The sequence below is a fragment of the Alosa sapidissima genome, chromosome 2, assembly GCF_018492685.1.
Source record: "Alosa sapidissima isolate fAloSap1 chromosome 2, fAloSap1.pri, whole genome shotgun sequence".
Lineage (NCBI taxonomy): Eukaryota > Metazoa > Chordata > Actinopteri > Clupeiformes > Clupeidae > Alosa > Alosa sapidissima.
This window is the reverse complement of record NC_055958.1, coordinates 2,407,537-2,430,103: the sequence shown is the minus strand read 5'-3', so window position 1 is coordinate 2,430,103 and position 22,567 is coordinate 2,407,537. Positions and strand designations below refer to the sequence as shown.

The 22,567-nt window shown below is 41.9% G+C and overlaps 2 protein-coding genes and 1 long non-coding RNA gene across 3 annotated transcripts; 2 read left to right on the top strand and 1 right to left on the bottom strand.

The window, feature by feature from the left end:
* LOC121694459 lies at positions 1–1,989 on the bottom strand. Its single transcript, XR_006025762.1, has 4 exons — positions 1,775–1,989; positions 512–915; positions 301–389; positions 1–89 (listed from the first exon to the last, which is right to left on the bottom strand). It is a non-coding gene; the product is annotated as an uncharacterized LOC121694459 (long non-coding RNA).
* Positions 1,990–2,232: 243 nt separating this feature from the next.
* On the top strand, positions 2,233–6,641 carry LOC121686882 (E3 ubiquitin-protein ligase TRIM35-like). Its single transcript, XM_042066872.1, has 4 exons — positions 2,233–2,388; positions 3,424–3,519; positions 3,607–3,837; positions 6,525–6,641. Exons 1-4 carry the CDS (start codon positions 2,233–2,235, stop codon positions 6,531–6,533), a joined length of 492 nt encoding a protein of 163 aa, XP_041922806.1. The 3' UTR covers positions 6,534–6,641.
* Positions 6,642–17,381: 10,740 nt separating this feature from the next.
* On the top strand, positions 17,382–22,271 carry LOC121686865 (zinc-binding protein A33-like). Its single transcript, XM_042066871.1, has 5 exons — positions 17,382–17,504; positions 18,408–18,430; positions 18,547–18,665; positions 19,685–19,929; positions 22,005–22,271. Exons 1-5 carry the CDS (start codon positions 17,397–17,399, stop codon positions 22,269–22,271), a joined length of 762 nt encoding a protein of 253 aa, XP_041922805.1. The 5' UTR covers positions 17,382–17,396.
* The last annotated feature ends 296 nt before the right edge of the window (positions 22,272–22,567 follow it).

The window sequence follows — 22,567 nt, the reverse complement described above, 5'->3', positions numbered from 1 at the left end:
TGTAGAACCACGCATTTGCTGCAGTCCTCATACACGATCAGGATCCCCACACTGGTTTCTTTTAAGACATCTTCAACTGGACCAGTTGGCTGAAAAACAAATCACCAGAATGATGAATATTTAACTCATTACCAGGGACATGCTTTTATTCTATTACAGTTTAGAACAGTTAAAATAATCTGCTTAGTTCAAATACAATGTTACATGCTTTATAAAATGATGAGTTTCCATCTGTAGAGCATGTCCTTGTATTTCAACCAGTGCTTCTAAATCACATTTGAAGTCATTTGCTAAACCTACCTCACAGGTCTTTAGAATGCTGGAAGTATCTTGACGAAGAAAGTGGGGCATGCCAAGCAGGACTGTTGTTCGCTTATTCTGTTGGAATCCTGAAATGCAAAAGGAAACACACAAACACAAACACAATGTTAAACAAAAACAAAATAGAAAAAACTCTGAGCTCATTAATATTCACATCATAGAATGCAGGAGTCATATGTTCAATACTTACATGAGCATCAAGCCATCTAAGAATGTCTTGGAGCTTGTGATGGCAGGGTCCCTTTTTCTGAAAAGGACAAGAAACATGGGCAGATATTCATCAAGTTCACTGAGGAAGGTTCTCAAGAGATCAGCAGACATCAGACAGTTGAATTCCGTGAGGATGCAGTGAATGCAGAATGCAGAATATGACAACAAAAAAAAAAAGATAAACAGGCAATTCTGTTAATACCTGGTGACACTATAAAATAAAAAATCAATTGTGTGTACAGAAATGTCCGTTCAGGTCAAAACAAGCAGAGCAAGGGGCAAAAGTGGCTGTGCTGTCCGTGCGTCAGAGTATGTCTTCTGATGACCCTCTGATTCCACGTTGAAAATGGGCTCAGTTTACAGGTCCACTTCATTAACACTCTTCTGTAACAGAGATAAATTACAAGCATCTGAGATTTCAATGCACAAAAATGTGTTTGTAAAAGCATTATTGAGATATCTGTTAAACATTGATACTACATGGCCTACATTATGATACACAATATTATTCAGATTTGAATGAGGACTTTCTATGAACACTGTAGAAATGCTTAGGTAACTTTTATCACCTATACTAAACATAGTGAGAATTGAAGTCATGCTTAATAAAGATATGCTTAATGGGTTCATAATTATAATCTACATTTATGTCCACTGTGCTAAATAGCATCAGAGATGGTTGATATAGGATGTAGGCTACTAAAGGATCTTTGATAGCATCAAGTAACCAGCAGTGTAAAATCCTTCAGTTATTGACTCATTTCTTGCCACACACTCTCAGTGCTGTTTTTAAAGTAAACTTTTGGCTCAAACTGTGAAAACAAACATATCACCCTTACTAATCTGAATTAAGGTTAAATTGTCATTAGTCCTTGTGAAGGAAGAACATGCTGATGGAGAAGAGAAGCTTCCGTTAGTTAGCAGGCTAGTTCGTACCCATCTAAGTGAATGTATGCAAATAGATAACCACCAACCAACTTGGCTTAAACAAACAAACAAAAAACATCTCCTTAGCTATTTTTGTAAAATACACAAGGGGAAATAACCATAAGGAATAGAGAAAAGACTTGTTTTCTTCAAGTGGCTTGGTACATTACAGCATTATGCTAGCTTTTACTGGTATAACTAGCGAGATATGTGGTTAAGCGAAAACATCTACGAAATGCAAGTGTTTCATCCAATTATATGGAAATAGTTCTACTCATTCAATTCATTGAGTGGTTGTGTACTAAAGTTTACTCACCAAAAACACTGAATATTGACGGATTACGTCGGATGAAAATTGAGACGATTCCTCCATGTGCTTTTCTTCCAACAGGGCAAAGTGATGTAAACAGGTCTGGCCAGAGGTGGCAGTAACGAGCATGTGACGTGTTTTGTTAGGGCTACTTCATTTAAGTGAAGACAACAAAGTGCTTGTTCATTGAACTTAGAACAAAGTTGAATCAGTGAAAACTTAGTATTCGACAATTTTCACAGTTTAGTTATATTAACTAAACAAATTAAGTTAAAGCAACAAAACCACAGTATTATTTTTTACAGTGTAGAAATGATGTAGGACATTTAAAACTTCCTCAAACAAATCGGTTTACATAGGCAATGCTTCAGGATACAATCTATCAATGAATATTGGATTCTCTCAGCACCCGAGTTGAATGTGAAAGCTGGCTCTTATGCAGAGTGATTGATACCCGGGACAGAATGGCATATTTCTCAGAAGTGGACTTCTCCTGTCCAGTGTGCTGTGACATCTACAATCACCCCGTGATTCTGAGCTGTAGTCACAGTATCTGTAAAGCCTGTCTGGAGCAGTACTGGGAGACCAAAGGATCGCAGGAGTGTCCACTGCAGGAAAAAGTGCTCAAAAGACGGCTATCCCCCTAACCTGGCTTTAAGGAGCCTGTGTGAGACCTTCTTAACGGAGCAAGGTCACAGGTCTTTGCCTGTGGCTGAGGTGCTCTGTAGTTTTCACCGAGAGAAACTCAAGCTCTTCTGTCTGGAGGATAAACAGCCTGTGTGTCATATTTGCCCAGAGTCAAAGAAACATAAAAATCACAGCTTCAGTCTCATAGATGAAGCAGTAGACCAATGCAAGGTAAGGGTATTCATGCATGTTTTTTTTGCATGGGTGATACAATATTTAGTGACATTAGAGTCTTACTTTAATGTACAGCATTTTAAATGTGTATAGTAGCAGAACAAAGTTATCTGTGTCTGTGATGATATGTGTCCTGGTCACAGGGACTTCAGTTGGATCCCAACTGGGCGTTGTTTTGGCAAACCAACCTCCATCTCTCTCTCTCTCTCTCTCTCTCTCACTCATTTTCTGTACTCTGTACTTTACTTCATACTGACCAAAAGATATACTTTAAAAAGGGCTTATCTTAAGAATGTATCATTGTTGTGTTATGCATTTTGTTGTACCTGAGACATAGAAGCAATTGATATTATGGGAATACTCTTCATCTATGGTGCCTTCAAGTCTCCCATCACCATCATACTATGAGCAAATGTGCATTTAAATGTCTGTCATATACATGTAATCTTCACTTTACAATTTCTCAAGCGCTGAATCAAATTAGCAGCTAAGAGAGGGCTTGTTGTGTATGTATGGGTGCGTTACCTATACTAAGTGCACTATATCATTTGGTTGAGAATGTAGAGAATGCCTTTTATTTTGGTTTACTTTAAAAATATAATGTGACATAATATATATATGTATATATATATGTATATATATATATATATATATATATGTATATATATATATATATATATGTTGCTGTTTTTCTTTTCACACACACTCACACTCACACACAAATAAATAGATAGAAAATAATAGACATCATGGTATCTTGACCTCCATATTGTGTTTATGTCATTGACTTCAAGGAGGAAGTCAACGACAAACTGAAGCCTTTGAAGGATAAACTGGCAGCCTTTGAAGACATTAAAGTCACTTGTGATGAAACTGCACTGCACCTAAAAGTAATGCTAACAACTTGTGTAAATACAAACATTTTAATTCTATTTTTCAAAGGGGTTGTCACGTTAAAAACACATGTGGTTTTACAGGTTCAGGCCCAACATACAGAGAAACAGATCAAGGAGGAGTTTAAGAAGTTGCACCGGTTTCTACGAGATGAAGAGGCAGCTAGGATAGCTGCACTGAGGGAGGAAGAGGAGCAGAAGAGTCAGATGATGAAGGACAAGCTGGAGAAGATCAACAGTGAGATCTCATCTCTTTCAGACACCATCAGAGCAATAGAGGAGGAGATGGGAGCTGGTGACATCACATTCTTATTGGTGAGATCTAATGTTTTTTTCTTCCAGTTAGGATCATTTAAGCAGAGTTGTTAAAAACAAAGGGCCATAATTTAAAGGCTGGGCAAAATGCAAAGTCAGTCTATGAGCAACGTTCTCGCACATGAACTAACAACACCATGTGGTGTGAGACAGCTTTTAGCTGACCCACCGCTGTTTGTGCCTAGGACCGTTCTCATGGTATTAAATTTGCAAATGGATTTTGCATAGTTATTAAACAAGCTTTAGTTAGACTTTAGACTTGCACTTTGCCCAGCATTTAGATTAGGGTCCACTGTGTGCAGTCTGCAGGTTTTGACTTGTACGATTCATCAGCATTAAGCTGCCTGCACATTGGTCCCAACTGTAGTTATCTGGCTGCGGTGATCAGCAGAAAAAGAGCACTGTTGTTGTTTCTGGTTCTGTTGTTGTCGTTGTTGTTCTTGATGTATTTATATGAACTTCTGTTATAAAAATTCATACACACAAAAAAAATGTGATGTAATATTTCCATTGAAGCCAATGTTAATGACCCCTGTGTCTTCCACACAATTCAGTATACAGCTTATTACTGTATACTTTGTCACGACTACATGGCTCACAGTAGCAATGACATACCGGAGACCACACCGTTTGTTAGTTAAATCCAAAATAATTTATTAAAACATTAACTTATACGATGAAAAATTAATTTGATTAAATAAGTGTATCAAGTCAGTACATGAGAAGCAAGAGAAAGCTAATCAAAAGTGTAGTGCAGATCAGTAAAGTGTAGGCTATGTGTAATGCAAAAAGGATGGTGCTGCCACCAGCATGGAGGCCAGAGCAAAGCCCAGTCGAGCAGTAGTGTTAATTTCGTCAGACGAGACGAGAGGAAATATGTTCGTCAACGGCCTTTTTTTCATGACTAAGACGAGACGATGACGAGACGGCAGTATTGTCCTGAAACACTGACTAAGACTATCTTAAGATGCATTACTGTTGACGAAAAAAGACGAGACTAAAATGTTTTGAATGAAATAAAAACTAAGATAAAATCTCTCTTCATTTTCGTCTACAAAAGACAGAATATCTAGCTGTTATGTTTTCAAAATATTCCGAATGAGTTCATACGCAACAGCTTTCCTGTAGGCTAGTCTAAGTGCTGTTGCTGCAACCCTGTGGCTGCAACACGAAACTACATGGAACAAGAACACTGGATATTTCTGCAAGAGTTAGCAAGCTAACTACCTAAGCTTTATGCCACAATGCTACATACCCAGAAGTTGAAGCTTCTCTCATACAAATTAACATCCCCCAGAATGTCCATACGAAAATGTTCATCATGTAATGTCAACTATTTAACTAGTTAGACTGATGATGCAAAGTTTGCTAGCAAGTAAGCTAATATGGAAAGTTCGCTAGCAAGTTAGCTATGGCTAAGATGGAGAGTCTGATTGGGGAATGTGTTGTGTTTGGGTGCATATCGCCATCTAGCGAGGCGGAGTAAAACATTAATACTTTGGCCTATGACAGTGTTTCTCAAACATTTTCAGTTTCAGGACCACTAAACTAACCCTAGCTAAAAAAAAAAAAAGATTAGACCTACTTCAACAGTAGCCTATAATTAGTCTACACAAAAGGCCTACTCACTGAACCACCTTGCTTATTGTCTTTGCACTTTGCTTATTGTGTGGATTCATACTGTATGATTTTAAACTGGCATATCTTACATAGACAGTGTTGCAGAACTGTTTTTACATACAAGTTGGTTCAATATTGCAAACAACTCATCTATATTATATTTTACCACGTCTGCTCGCGGACTACTTGGGATAGCTTGCGGACCACCAGTGATCCCCGGGCAACACTTTGAGAAACACTGGTCTACGAATATGACAGTGGTCCAGTCAAATCTTTTACTGTCTATGGTCAAATCCCAGCCGAGCTATAACTGTAGCTCGACTTACCTGTGCATGTAAACATACGGACTGACAAAAAATCAGAATGAGTAATTATAACAGACGAGTAGCCCTGTGGACACACAATATTGTTGGAAAATTGAGATGTGTGAAACACTATTTGACTCAAATGGTAATCAGAAATAATTTCTTATATAAAAAAGACTAAAATGTGTTGACTAAAACTGACTAAGACTAAGATACCTTTAGTTTTCTTTTGACTAAAACTAGATTAAATTGACGAGACTTTTAGTCGACTAAAACTTGACTAACAAAAATGATATTTGAATGACTAAATATGACAAAGACTAAAAAGGACATTTCGTCACAAGACTAAGACTAAGACTAAATTAAAAATAGGTGACAAAATTAACACTATCGACGAGCAGAGCCAAGCAGAGCTGTGCATGGCAGAGAGCGAACAACTGGCACAAGATGTTTTTAAACAGTCCCGCCAATCAGCTGCTGTCTAGACCAGATGGACTGAACACAGACAGCTCCCCCTTCAGACTGGGGGGAGAGAGACCGCCCACACATATTATATCAAAGGTGGAGTGAGCACACCCAGCACGGCAAAGCCGGGCGTGACAACTTTATAATATATATTACTTTATAAGGCCACATAGTGCTAATAGGGTTATCGAGGCTGAGTTCATATTCAGAGGTTAAAACCAAAGTTTTATGTACTGTATTTGTTTCACTCTCTCTCTATCTCTCTCTCTCTCTCTCTCTCCCTCTCTCTCTCTGTAGCACCTGTGACTCTGGATCCCAACACTGCAAACTCATATCTCTCCCTGTCTGATGACCTCATGAGCGTGACTCTTGGTGATAAGTGGCGGCAGCTTCCTGATAACCCAGAGCAATTCGATTGGGCGTACAACGTGCTGGGCTCGGAGGCCTTTGACTCAGGGACTCACGGCTGGGACGTGGAGGTCAGGGACAGCGACAGCTGGTTCCTGGGTGTGATGAGACAGTGGGCCCTCAGGAAGGGGGTGGTTTCCGACAGCAGCGGAGTTTGGAGCGTGTGCTACTACAACACCACGTACGCTTCATTCTCCCCATCCCAGCCTATTACTCACCTGAGAGTGAAGCAGAAACCCCAGAGGATCAGAGTGCAGCTGGACTGGGACAGAGGAAAGCTCTCATTCTATGACCCTGAGAATAACACACACCTACATACTTTCACACAGAGATTCACTGAGAGAATGCTCCCGTACTTTTCTTCGTCCTCGACTCTGAGCATCCCTGCTGCAGTCTATCCTGGTATTGGTCTTGTACAGAGCATCCACGTGGTGGGCATCCTGGTATTGGTCAACATGCATGTGGTGGGCATCCTGGTATTGGTCAACATGCATGTGGTGGGCATCCTGGTATTGGTCAATATAGAACATGCATGTGGTGGGCATCCTGGTATTGGTCAATACAGAGCACCCAGAGTGGGTCACTCATCTGAGAGCAGACATGAAACACAGTCGGACATCCCAGGACCAGTTCTCAGGCACAGTGCCGAAACTCAGGCATGGCCGGCCAGGCAGCTAAAATATGTCATAGAACGGATGAACAGAGTGTATCACTTTGTTCTCTGACATTAACATAGAAAATATGCAACTTTGGTCTGTCAAAAACATGCTCAGAATAATTAATTGAGGTTCATGCAGATTAGCTGCCTTGCAGCAAAAAACATAACCCCCCAAAAAACTGTTTTATACAATAAAGCTACTTTTGTAAGACCTGATGGTATGTTCAATAACAGACAAAAACAATGTTTCAAACACACATACACTGTGCACACACAATTTTCAGGTAAGTTGTTGATGGCAAACGTGCTGTCCCAAAGCTATATAAATATTAATGTAAACTTCTCCTGGACAAGACAAGATAGATAGATAGATAGATAGATAGATACTTTATTGATCCCCAGGGGAAATTCAAGGTCTCAGCAGCATACATACAAGACAAACACATTCTTTAACAGCAGAAGAGTAATTAAAGTATATAATATAAAAACACAACTAAGCAGTAAGGACAGTAGAAGATAAAGAATATGCTAAATATACTAAAATACAAATTATACTAACACTTAATACAATATATAAAAATATACTAAAATACAAATAACAAAATTACAAATTATACTAACACTTAATCTAAATCAATTCTAAAAACAGTATCCACATAGTGGTGATTAATAAATCAGAGGCGCTTGCAATGACTGAGGCAGGGACTGAGCCTGTGATTCTCTGTACATGGTAAGGTGCTCTAAGGTGCTCTGTGTGAATGAGTGTCATGGTGGTAGTGCAATGGTGATAGTGGTCATGGTTATAGTGCAAATGAGTAAGTCAACAGTGCAACAATGCAGAAATAAAGTAAAGGAAAGTCTATATATCTATATATTTAACTATTTAAGAAAATGTATAAGTGTGGCCACAGTTCGGCTGTGGCATGGAGGGGGGGGTTATGCTAATGTGCTAATATAGCACGCAAACAGTGAGGCATAAAGACAGTGGTACAAGTGGCTAGTGGACAGACAGTACCAAACATGGAGGGGATGAAGAGGCAGACAGACTATACAGAGAAGTCTATCTCTCCTCTTCCCTTAAGTGAGGCATTGAACAGTTCAATGGCCCTGGGGACAAATGACTTTCTCAGTCTGTCAGTTGTGCAAGGCAGTGAGCGAAGTCTCCAGCTGATCAGGCTCTTCTGTTTAACAATAGTGCTGGGGAGTGGGTGACACTCATTGTCCAAGATGTTGATCAGTTTGTTCAGGGTCCTTTTGTCAGATAGTGAAGTGATACACTCCAGTTCAGCTCCCACTACAGAGCCAGCTTTCCTTACCAGCCTGTCAATTCGCCCCACATCCTTCTTCCTTGTGCTTCCACCCCAGCATACTACTGCATAGAAGAGGACGCTGGCAACAACAGACTGGTAGAACATCCTGAGGAGCTTACTGCACACATTGAAGGACCGCAGCCTCTTCAGGAAGTACAGCCTGCTCTGCCCTTTCTTGTAGAGTGCATCAGTGTTGGCTGACCAGTCCAGTTTATTGTCCAGGTGGAGACCCAGATACTTGTAGGTGCTAACCACCTCCACATTGACCCCATCAATGTGAACTGATAGCAGAGTGGGCTTAGACCTGTGGAAATCCACCACCATCTCCTTGGTCTTTGAAGTGTTAAGTTGAAGATGATTGAGTTTGCACCATTGCACAAAGTCCTCCACCAGGCTCCTGTACTCCTCCTCCTGCCCGTTCCTGATACACCCCACAATTGCAGTATCATCAGAAAACTTCTGCATGTGGCATGACTCGGTGTTGTAGCAGAAGTCAGATGTGTACAGGGTGAACAGGACTGGAGAGAGCACAGTTCCCTGTGGCGCTCCGGTGCTGCAGATCACAGTGTCAGAGTGACAGTTCTTCAGTCTGACGAACTGTGGTCGCTCGGTTAGGTAATCTGTAATCCAGGTTACCAGGTGAGCGTCCACACCCATCTGCAAGAGCTTGTCTCCCAATCTGAGGGGCTGGATGGTGTTAAAAGCACTTGAGAAATCAAAGAACATGATTATCACAGCACTTTTCCCCTTGTCCAGGTGGGAATGTGTCCTGTGTAGAAGATAAGTGATGGCATCGTCCACGCCCACTTTCTCCTGGTAAGCAAACTGTAACGGTTCTAGTGCATGGCGTACCTGGGGTCTGAGCATGCCTAAGACCAATCGCTCCATTGTCTTCATCACATGTGATGTAAGAGCGACAGGTCTGTAGTCATTAAGCTCACTAGGGTGTGGCTTCTTAGGGACAGGAGTGAGACATGATGTCTTCCACAGTGTTGGAACTTGTCCAAGGCGTAGGCTCAAATTGAAGATGTGCTTCAGTGGTTCCCCCAGTTCAGCAGCACAGGCCTTGAGTAGGGGTGGGGTGCATCTGGGATCTGTGTGTCTGATGGCTGTTGACTGAGGTCGTTGTCACCTCATTGTTCGTGATCACCATGTGGGGGAGAGGTGCAAAATCCAGTGATGGTGGGGGTACGATAGCCTGTGATGATGGAGGTGAGTGTTGCGCTGGTATTGAGGGGGTGTGAGGGTGGGGGCTGGGGGATGGTGGACAGACCACCGCCATTGGAGCTGGAGCAGGGGAGTCAAACCTGTTGTAGAAGTGGTTCAACTGGTTCGCCCTGTGCAGGTCCCCCTCCACAGAGCTGCTGTTCTTCTTCAGGCCAGTGATAACCTTCATGCAGTCCCATGTCTCCTTCAAGTTGTTTTCCTGCAGCTTCTGTTCCACCTTCTTTCTGTAATCCTCCTTAGCTTCCTTCAGCTTGAATTTGAGTTCCCCTTGCACGCGCCTCAGCTCTGCCATGTCCCCCTCTCTGAACGCCATCTTTTTCCTGTTCCTTTTTCCTGTTCCTGTGCTCAGCCCCCTGCTCTTCACACTGCTAACACATGACTGTGCAACCACTCACAGCTCCAACCATCTGGTGAAGTTTGCGGACGACACAACACTGGTGGGCCTCATCACTAAGGGCGATGAGGCTCACTACAGAGAAGAAGTAGACCTGCTGGCTAAATGGTGCAAAGACAACAACCTCCTGCTAAATGTCAGCAAGACCAAGGAGATTGTTGTCAACTTTCAGAGAGGCCACAAACAACTGCCACCACTGTCCATCGACGGAGATGCTGTGGAGAGAGTGAGCAGCACAAAATTTCTGGGGGTGCACATCAGCGACGACCTCTCCTGGACCACCAACACAGCATCACTGGCGAAGAAAGCCCAGCAGCGCCTCTACTTCTTGCGCAAATTGAAGAAGGCAAGTGCCACGCCTCCTGTCATGACTACATTCTACAGAGGGACCATCGAGAGCATCGTCTCCAGCAGCATCACAGTGTGGGGCGGAAGCTGCACAGATCAGAACAGGAAGACCCTCCAGCGCACTGTTAACACAGCTAAGAGGATCATTGGAGCACCACTCCCCTCCCTGCAGGACATTTACACCACCCGCCTCACCCGCAAAGCACTAATGATTGTCAAGGATACGACCCACCCTGCACACGAACTGTTCAGCCTCCTGCCCTCTGGAAAGCGGTACAGGAGCCTCCGCTCCCGCACCACCAGACTGGCAAGTAGCTTCATCCACCAAGCAATCAGGATGCTGAACACTCTACCCACTCTCCCATCACTGACAGCCCCCCCCACCCACCAGCCAACCAGGAACCTAGGAAACTAGGATCCTGTCTACCAAACCCCCCCCCCCCCCCCAACACCGCCATGTGGAACTGCACTGTGACTGCGCAGCCAAACGTGTTGCTGCTTCACATCAAGCCTGATATACTTGAATTACTGCATACTGCATATCAATGTAAATATACAGGTCACACAAGCACAAGTTTAAACTTCATGTAACTGTTAAGACTACAGAAATATACAACACAACTACCTCTATTTTTTTTTTTTTTATATATATGTCCTATATTTCTATTTTGATACATACATGTTCTATATTTCAGTCTTGCACTTTAATTTAATGTTTATTGTCTATGGCTATGTCCATAGTATGTCTATGTCTGTATTTAAAGCATGTCTATGTCTGCATGGGAGAGTAAGAAACGAAATTTCAATTCTTTGTATGACCAGTGCATGTAAAGAAATTGACAATAAAAGCCGACTTGACTTGAAGAAGGGTCTTGACATTGCTGGTTATCCAAGGCTTGTTGTTGGGAAAGCAGCGTACAGTCCTGGTGGGAACAACAATGTCCATGCAGAAGTTCAGGTAGTCAGTTGTGCACTGTGTGACCTCCTCCAAGTCCTCTCCATTCTGTAACACACTCCAGTCAGTACACTCGAAGCAGTCTCTCAGAGCCTCATCCACTTCGGGTGTCCACTTCCTGAAGGTGCGTGTGGGAACTGGTAGCCTCTGTACTTTAGGCTTGTACATTGGCTGGAGATGAATGAGGTTGTGGTCTGACTTTCCCAGTGGGGGGAGGGGGTTTGCACTGTATGCATCCCTCACGTTTGCATACATGAGGTCTATTGTCCTGTTTTTCCTTGTAGGGCAGTCAACATACTGGTAAAAATTTGTGAGTGTGGAATCCAGTGTTATGTGATTGAAGTCGCCAGAGATCACAAAAAAGGCGTCAGTGTGTTGGGTTTGAAGCCTTGCGATTGTGGAGTGGATGACGTCACACGCTGTATCCGGAAGAGCTTGAGGTGGAACAATAATAGTGGCTTGTATTTTAGGGGTTGTTACAGTTTACATGGACATTAATATTCTGATATTAACCCAGTTATAATACAAACAATATTCAGAATAAGTCACAGCATTTAATGATTTTATGAGGAACGTGAACCTGATGAAGCAAATTGCGAAACGCGTGGTTCACGCCAAATAAAGTCAGCAAAATACTCTCCAGTGTGCGATATATACTACTTTTTGACTTTTCAGCATTTTATGATTGTTTTAACCGGAATAATATTCCGATCTTAATCACAATTTGAGGTACGTTCTAGACATGTAAACACTTTATTCACAATACAACGTCCTATTAAAATATTTTCAGTATTACGTGACAATTAAGCATAGCATTATGGCAAATAATAACAAATTGTTTGACGGCCCATGTGCTGCGTGACATGTAAACAGGAATATGAGTGTAATATTCTATTAAGAACTGTAATTCTGAATAAGGTCAATATTCGGAATATATTAATGCCCCTGAAGAAGATGCGTATCATACTGTCCCATCAGCCACAGCAATAAATTGGGAAATAAACTCAACAATATACAGCAGTGGGTCTACAACATGAATATGTATCAATGACTCAGCTTAAACAGATCCCATTGAACCTGATTCCAAGGCAACAGGGCTGAGGGAAGAGGAAAGAAGAGCAGAATCACGGCTCAATGGACCTCTCTGCTGACAGTCCACTGGGTAAAGAGACGAGGTCACACAGAATCACGGCTCAATGGACCTCTCTGCTGACAGTCCACTGGGTAAAGAGACGAGGTCACACAGAATCACGGCTCAATGGACCTCTCTGCTGACAGTCCACTGGGTAAAGAGACGAGGTCACACAGATCAGATTAAGCATATTGGAATGCATGCAACATACATGCACCGTGCGTGATATGTGCAAGCATGAAACATACGTACAGTATATTGTCTCAAAAAGATTTGTACATACTCGAAAAGATATGCACAAATAGATGTGTATTTGTAAATACACAAATACAAATATACAAATAAATATTTGTAAATGTGCATATCATGATTTACAAAATTCATTGATTCACACACGTTTTGCTATCCACAAATATACTATTTGTAAATATATTGTTTTGTAATTTGAAAAAATATATTATACTTTTGGGTGTTTGCGTAGAACACCATTTGCAAATCTGCATTTCTGTGTGTGAAGTGTTGATTCTACATTAGTGGATCACTCAGCACACACATCCAACATTGTGCATGTGGATCAAGTTGTATTTGCTTGAGAGATCGAATCTGTGCAGAAAGAATGTCTCAAAATCCACGTCATAGAAAGATGTGCTAAGCCTCGCCCATTCCGAGGGGCAAACAGTCAACTCGGTCTCCACTGACTTTTGGAGCAAGGTACATGGCATTTGTCACTTTTAGCAAAATAATGAAAAATATCTATAAGCTGCAGTGGTCAAGAAAGCAATACAGAGAAACGGCCACTTCTGCTGGAAAAAAATACATAGCAATGCATCCGATTTTTTTTTTTAATATCTGAAAAATAAAACAAACAAAAAAAACATGTACAGAACGCTCCTGGAGAAAAAAAACTATAAAAAACTTAACATAACTTAACATAAAAAACTTAACATAACTTAACATAACTGAAACAACTAAACATAACTGAAGACTAGTGCCAACAGAACATGTACTGTGGTTCTGGACCCCCAGTGGAAAAAGAGGCCCAAGCGGTGACTGTGGGGAGCAGGGTAGAGTAAAACCCTCTGCTTCCTCCCCATCCACATTTAATTCCTCCACACACATCTCAGCACCCAACAATGGCAAGTATGTTCGCACTTCTCCTCTGTGGTTGCCTCCGGTCTACCTCCACTCAACACCTTCTCCTCTCTGGAGGTTAATGAAGCCACTGACTCGCTCTGCTCCACACTGACCTCGTGTCTAGACGAGCTGTGCCCTCTTACCACAAGGCCAGCTTGATCCAAACATTCTCATCCATGGCTAAATGATACCCTCCGATCGCAGCGCACCAAACTCAGAGCCGCGGAGAGGAAATGGCACAAATCCAAACTAGCTGACGACCTCAAAAACTACCAGACACTCCTGACCTCCTTCTCAGCCAGCATCACTGCTGCTAAGACTGCTTTCTACAATGACAAAATCAACAGCGCTACAGACACTCGAAAACTTTTCTCAACCTTCAAATCGCTACTCAACCCTCAGCTGCCTCCTCCTCCATCCAGCCTTACTGCAGATACCCTCGCCTCATTTTTTACAAACAAAGTGGCGGCAATCAGCAGTCAATTCTCTACATGCCCACTCAACGCATCTGACTCAGATACCGCACTCCTACAACCTCTAGGGACTGCTGGAACATCTTTTTCAGCATTCACGCCTCTCTCCGAGAGTGAAGTGTCCAGACTCCTGACATGCAGCCGTCCTACCACATGCTCGCTGGACCCTATACCTACGAGCCTACTTCAGTCCATCAGCCCGACCATCGCTCCAGCTATCACACATGTGATCAATGCCTCGCTAACCTCCGGCACATTTCCAACAGCGTTCAAAATGGCCCGGGTAACACCGTTACTTAAGAAAGCTTCTCTCAACCCTGCTCAAGTCGAGAACTACCGCCCTGTCTCACTACTGCCTTTCCTATCCAAAGGCATTGAACGAGCAGTCTCCAAACAGGTCTCTGACTTCCTTTCACAGAACAACCTTCTGGATCCAAATCAGTCTGGGTTCAAAAGCGGCCACTCTACCAAAACGGCTCAGCTGTCTGTAACAGAAGCCTTAAAAGAAGCCAGGGCGACCGCTCGGTCATCAGTACTCATTCTGCTTGACTTATCGGCTGCCTTTGACACGGTTAATCACCGTATCCTTCTCTCTATACTCGCTGACATGGGAATCTCCGGCGCTGCTCTCTCCTGGTTTGAATCCTACCTCACAGGACGCTCATTTAACGTATCATGGCTTGGTCAGCTATCTGCACCTCACCATCTCACCACAGGGGTCCCCCAGGGCTCAGTGCTGGGCCCCCTCCTCTTTGCTATCTACACCACCTCCTTGGGACAGATTATCCGTTCGCACGGCTTCTCATACCACTGCTATGCAGACGACACACAGCTCTATCTGTCCTTTCCACCTGATGACCCCCTGGTTTCAGCACGGATCTCAGATTGCCTTTCAGACATAGCTACATGGATGAAGGCACACCACCTCCAGCTGAACCTCTCAAAGACTGAACTGCTGGTCATCCCAGCTAAACCTACCATACACCACGACATCAACATCAAATTTGACTCCGTCTGTTTCACCGACCAGGACTGCAAGAAATCTAGGAGTTGTTCTCGACAACCAACTAAACTTCTCAGATCATGTTGCCTCAGTTGCCCGGTCATGCCGTTTCGCACTCTACAACATACGGAAAATCAGGACTTACTTGACTCAAGATGCTACCCAACTTCTGGTTCAGGCAATAGTCATCTCACGACTCGACTACTGCAATGCCCTCCTGACGGGTCTCCCAACCACTTCAGATGATCCAGAACGCGGCGGCGCGCCTGGTCTACAACCAACCCAAAAGGGCACATGTTACCCCGCTGCTCATCCAGCTACACTGGCTACCTATGGCGGCCCGCATCAAATTCAAGTCTCTAACGCTTGCCTACAAAGTAGTCTCCGGTTCTGCTCCCACCTACTTGAATGCCCTCATACAGACTTACACTACCTCCAGACCGCTGCGCTCCTCTGACGAACGACGTCTAGCTCTACCACCGGTACGCTCAAGCCAATCCAAACTTTTCTCATCTGTTGTTCCTCGTTGGTGGAACACACTGCCAGTTCCTACAAGGGCAGGGACATCCTTTTCCACTTTCAAAAAACTCCTGAAGACCCAGCTCTTTAGAGAACATCTACTCTCATAGCAACACTTACAACAAGTCTTACTGATCCTAGCACTCACCAGCCTTTAAACTGACAAGTAACTGTTAAAATACAGCACTCACCGACGCACTTATTCTTACTGTACTCTGTGTTTTTTTTTAACTGTCCTAAAATTGTGAGAATTGTTCTAAAACTTACTGTTTACCATGTTGTTAGTCGCTTTGGTTAAAAAAGCGTCAGCCAAATGTAATGTAATGTAATGTTATGTGCGAAGCACAGTCAAGCATGCTGGGAAACAGAGTGCCTGCATTGGGTATTGCTGACTTTTGTTTGCACGTCTGTGAGTAATGCTGGAGAGAAGGTTTGCACAGCAGTAGATTTTACCTTAGAGTCTAAGTTTTACTCTGTGCTGTGTACAGTCACCGCTTGGGCCTCTTTTTCCAATGGGGGTCCAGAACCACAGTACATGTTCTGTTGGCACTAGTCTTCAGTTATGCATGTACCAGTAAACAGCACCCACATCCACTTTCTCACCACCATAAATGTTGAGTGAGTCCGTGCCACATAGTCACATAGTGCCACAGGCTTTCTCTGATGTCACGACTGCCAAGAAGAACCAGTTTCACATATTTCAAACATATCCAAGGTGATGACTGTTCCTGAGCAGTGTTGACCAATCAGAATCTATCTACATATCCAAGGTGATGACTGTTCCTGAGCAGTGTTGACCAATCAGAATCTATCTACATATCCAAGGTGATGACTGTTCCTGAGCAGTGTTGACCAATCAGAATCCATCTACCAGAGACTGCCTCCCTCTGCCTCTTCCCGAAGGAAGGAGGAAGTGAAAAGCTTTGTTTATGCAAACAGAACGAATCTGGACTCGCTTTCACAGTCTGTAGATTCACACAGTCTGTTTTTTTAGATAGAAGATGGCCTCCAACAAATTTTCAGAGGAAGATTTCTCCTGTCCCATTTGCTGTGACATCTACAAGGAGCCAGTCATTTTGACATGCAGTCACAGTTTCTGTGAAGCCTGTTTGCAACAGTTCTGGGACGGCAAAGGATCTAGAGAGTGTCCCGTGTGTAGAAGAAGAAACTCAAAGGAAACATATCCTCCGAAACTGGCTTTGAAGAACCTGTGTGAGACCTTCTTACAGGAGAGAGGCCAGGAAGCCTTAGCACAGGTGGAGACCTGCGCTCTGCACTCACTCTGTTCTGCCTGCAGGATAAACTGCCTGTGTGTTCGGTGTGTCGAGACTCAAAGAAACATAAAGATCACAACTTCAGTCCCATAGATGAAGCAGCTCAGACATTTAAGGTAAGTGACATGAAACATAAATTACTAGAGTACTCTAGTGGCAAATCCTTTGGCATTATTAAGATGTCACACACAGATACAAACACTGGCATTGCTAAGTAAGCGTCTTTATTAAAACGGTCTGACTGACTTTAGGTGGAAACTCTCTCCTCTCTTCTTTGCAAATAAGACATATATATATATAATATATTATATAGGAAGAGAAGCAGAAGAGTCAGATGATGAAGGAGAAGATTGAGAAGATGAACAAAGAGATCTCATCTCTTTCGAGCACTATCAAAGCCCTAGCAAAGGAGATGGGAGCTGGTCCCAACACATTGTTACAGGTATTATAGCTATTCATAGATATTTGTGTTATAATAGCCTTTACACTAGTGTCACTGATCGGTTCGATAAAATCCAACACTCAGTTGGGTGGAAATGGTTAAGAAAATCCAGCAATTTCTTTACAGGAACCAGGTGAGAAATTAGCTAATCGCATTTTACAGCCTTTTTCTATTCTGCTCATTTATAGTTGGCCAAGAAGTTAATTTAGATAGAAATTGCTGAGTGCATTTGGAATAATTGATAAGGATATTGGTTTTGTAAATGTATACTTTTGAATATTGTAAATCTTTGCTCCCTCACCCACATGCATTGTACGTGAAGTAAAAAAAATCCCAGTTCTAACTCAGTAAAGTTGTCTGGTGCCTATCATACAGTATATTCGCTAAAGACACCACAAAGACATTTTGTTTAGCTAAATGCAGTTCATCTTCATTTCACCACAAAGACATTTTGGTTAGCTAAATGCAGTTCATCTTCATTTCTTTAGCTAAATGCAGTTCATCTTCATTTCACCACAAAGACATTTTGGTTAGCTAAATGCAGTTAATCTTCATTTCTTTAGCTAAATGCAGTTCATCTTCATTTCACCACAAAGACATTTTGGTTAGCTAAATGCAGTTAATCTTCATTTCTTTAGCTAAATGCAGTTCATCTTCATTTCTTTAGCTAAATGCAGTTAATCTTCATTTCTTTAGCTAAATGCAGTTAATCTTCATTTCTTTGAGGCCGTGAGTGATTCATTAATTTAGCGTGATGATGCGTGATGATAATGCGTGATGAGAGTGATGATGATGCGTGATGAGAGTGATGATGCGTGATGAGAGTGATGATGATGCGTGATGAGAGTGATGATGCGTGATGAGAGTGATGATGATGCGTGATGAGAGTGATGATGAATGCAGAACTACAAGAGCACAGTGGAGAGGTAAGTGAACTGACCCCTCTCTCTCTTATCTATATGGTCAAGAGAGAGCAGCACTGACTCCTAAATGTTAACTCAGAGCCCAACACAGCAGCACGGACTCCTAAATGTTAACTCAGAGCCCAGTGCACACTGCAGTATCCAGAGGGGGTTTCAGGAGCTTTGATCAATGTGGCAAAGCACCTGGGCAACCTGAAGTTCAGAGTCTGGGAGAAGATTAAAGACACTGTACAGTACAGTGAGTTTTCTCTCTCACACACACACACACACATACACACGCACACACACACACACACATGCGTGCAAGACACATAAACCCGACCCCCCAACACACACACATACACACACAATACCCCCCCCCCACACACACACACACACATACATACAGACACACAGCACACTTTCTTTTGACAGTAACAATACATTGAATGTTTCTGTACAGCGTCACTTCAAAGTCTTGACCTGTAATACCCATGTTATGCCTGCAGTTCACTGTAGGTTCAGCACCAACAGGATTAAATGCTGGACGCAAGAGAGTGGGTAGACAGTAGGCTGAGGTTGATTTTAGTTTGGAGGGCTTTGGTTTGAAAATGATAGTGGTCATTATAATCATCATCACCACCACCATCATCATCACCATCGTCGTCATCTTCATCACCATCATCATCTTCATCATCATCACCATCGTCTTCATCATCATCACCATCATCACCATCGTCATCTTCATCACCATCATCATCATCACCATCTTCATCATCATCATCATCACCATCATCATCATCACCATCGTCATCTTCATCACCATCATCATCATCACCATCGTCATCATCATCACCATCGTCGTCATCTTCATCATCATCATCATCATCATCACCATCGTCATCTTCATCACCATCATCATCATCACCATCGTCATCTTCATCATCATCACCATCATCATCTTCATCACCATCGTCGTCATCATCATCATCATCACCATCGTCGTCATCTTCATCATCATCACCATCATCATCATCATCACCATCGTCATCTTCATCACCATCATCATCATCACCACCATCATCATCACCATCATCATCTTCATCACCATCGTCGTCATCTTCATCATCATCATCTTCATCACCATCACCATCGTCGTCATCTTCATCACCATCACCATCGTCGTCATCTTCATCACCATTAGCTTCATCATCATCCTCAGCAGCAACAACACCCACAACATTCTTATGTGTGTACATGTGTTCTTATTCTTTGCAGCTCCTGTGACTCTGGATCCCAACACTGCGCATCCAAATCTCCTCCTATCTGAGGATCTGACCGGTGTGCGACTCAGTGAAGAGAGACAGCAGCTTCCTGAGAACCCAGAGAGATTCGACAGGCTGTCCAGTGTCCTGGGCGCTGAGGGCTTCAACTCTGAAACTCACTCCTGGGACGTGGAGCTCAGGGACAGTGACGTCTGGTTCCTGCATGTGAAGACAGAGTCTTCCCAGAGGAAAGGAGGCGTTTCGGTAACACTCCATAATAAGGTGCCATAATAAATAGCAAACTAGTAATTACCTAACCCTTTGTTAATATTTGTTAATTGTTACTAAAATATCTATTTGGCACAAGTTAATAGTTTTTTCATCATTAATTCAATATTTAGTTGTTTGCATAAAATCTGTATGTTAATATTTTAACAAATCTATTACTGTACCTAATATTGTATTAATTAACTAAATGTCTTTTTGGCACTAATTAAGTTATTTCTTACATAATTTACATGTTAACTGTTTATTTACAAACTATATACTAATATAAAAGTTAATGACATATTATTATTTATCTAGCTTTTCTGATTAGCTTTGTGGAGAATTTATGGAATTTATTGTTTTTGGCTTTATGATCTTGTGGGGTGTATAAGGCACACCTCTTCTTCCACTTTGTCCTTATTGGATACCTTTGTGGTTGGCTGTCCTGTAATTGGTGACCCTGTCTAGTGTTTGAAAGTAGTGTACTCTTTGCCTTTGGAAGTACTGTTTGGTTGCTGCTTGAATTTGGTGAAATTCAGGGGAGGGGTGTAACAGAGTTAGAAATATAGTTTGGTGTTTGTATGTGATTTTCGCCGTAATTAAGCAGCTTTTTTGAGATTGGTGTTTTGGAGCCCCCTTTGGAGAAACGGTATACTGCAGCTCTGCTGCGTTTTGTCCTTGCATTGTTGCCATAGCTGATCAGAAGCGGTATGCTTTGCATTGGGTAGGTTGACTGCATAAAGCACTCTCCACTTTGTTTTAATTTTGTAACTGTAAAATGTTGTTTACGTTAAAAACTTCGATATACCACCTGTATTATATTACTTTACTTGTATTGTTAGGATTTGGTAGCAATTCTAGCAACTTAGAGAACGTTTATTAATGTTTTCATTATGACCACGAGTTCATACACACGAGTCTAACGTGACTAGCTGTAAACTCCGCCAGCAACTTTCCATGCATTCAGTGTAGTTTAGCTTAGTGCTCATGGAAAGTGCAATTCAGTCCAGCAGGAAATGAATGTACATGTAGTTTAGCATTATGTTTATACATTACCTCCGTATGGTCTACGTCTGTGAGTGTTTAGTGAGTCTCAGAATATTAATAAACTCGTTCTGTGCACCTGAACATTCCATGTCGCACGTCTCTCTTGCTAGTAGGGCAGACAGTGATGGTATAGGAATCACGCATGTAATATAGCCCATTCAACTACTTCTTTTTATTTTGCTTGTGCAGATGCTGTTTTATGTATGCCAGTGTCTGAAGGCATGTTTTGTTTGAACTTTTCCTAAAGGAATAAAAGTGATAAGCCAGTTTTGGTCTCAGTCCCTTCACTGTCTGACTAATAGTTATATATTACTAATATATTAATAAAGCTATAACCAACTTTATTATAAGGGTCCCCCATACTGATAGTTATATATTACTAATATATTAATTAAGCTTAACCAACTTTATTATAAGGGTCCCCCATACTGATGGTTATATATTACTAATATATTAATTAAGCTCAACTAACTTTATTATAAGGGGCCCCACGCTTATAGCTATATACTACTAATATATTAATTAAGCTTAACCAACTTTATTGCAAACATTTCTGGCGCCGACAAGAGTGGCGGCATGTCAAGGTAGCTCCGTGTTTTTTTCCTTGAATTTCCCCTTTGGGATTAATAAATTATCTTTCTGTCTATCTATTGTAAGGGTCCTATGTTGCACAGTTTAATATCAATTAGTTAAATAATAATAAGTCATTAACTTTTCTATTAACATATAGTTTGTAAATAAACATTTAACATTTAAATGATGTAAGAAATAACTGTTAATTAGTGCCAAAAATACATTTAGTTAACTATTAACACATATTAATACAATATTAGTTAATAGATTTGCTAAAACATTAACATACAGATTTTATGCAAACAACAAATATTTAATTGATGATGAAAAAACTATTAACTTGTGCCAAATAGATATGTTAGTAACAATTAACAAATATTAACAAAGGGTTAGGTAATTACTAGTTTGCTATTTATTATGGCACCTTATTATGGAGTGTTACCGGTGTTTCCTGCAGCAAAGACATCTGGGGTGTGGGTCAGTTTAGTGGGGAATATGAAATAGTCTTCCCGTCCAAGCCGGTCACTCCTCTCAACGTGAAGCTGAAACTCGAGAGGATCAGAGTGCAGCTGGACTGGGACAGAGGAGAGTTCTCGTTCTCCGACTGCCTCAATAACATCGACCTGCACACGTTCACTCACACTTTCACTGAGAGAGTATTTCCATACATTTATACTCCAGACTCGCTAAAGATTGTACCAGGAACTTATTGAGCTAAAATGTCTATATTTAGCTGATATGTCCTAACTGGACAAATTGAAACTGCCCACATGTAGCAGTCGGAGGCTATGCGTTCTTCAGTGCCCCTTACCATCCCATAATGTGCTACTACTGCAGTTTCAGTATGGTATAGATCATCTCTTGTGTGGTTTGCTGCTGTCAGTAATTAGTGTATGTGACATGACAGTAGATGAGGGCACATACAGTAATAAGATGTGTGTGGCATCATGAAGACTTGGAAAATTCATCCTGAAGACATTAGCCAGCAGCCTAAGCTTGGACTCAGACA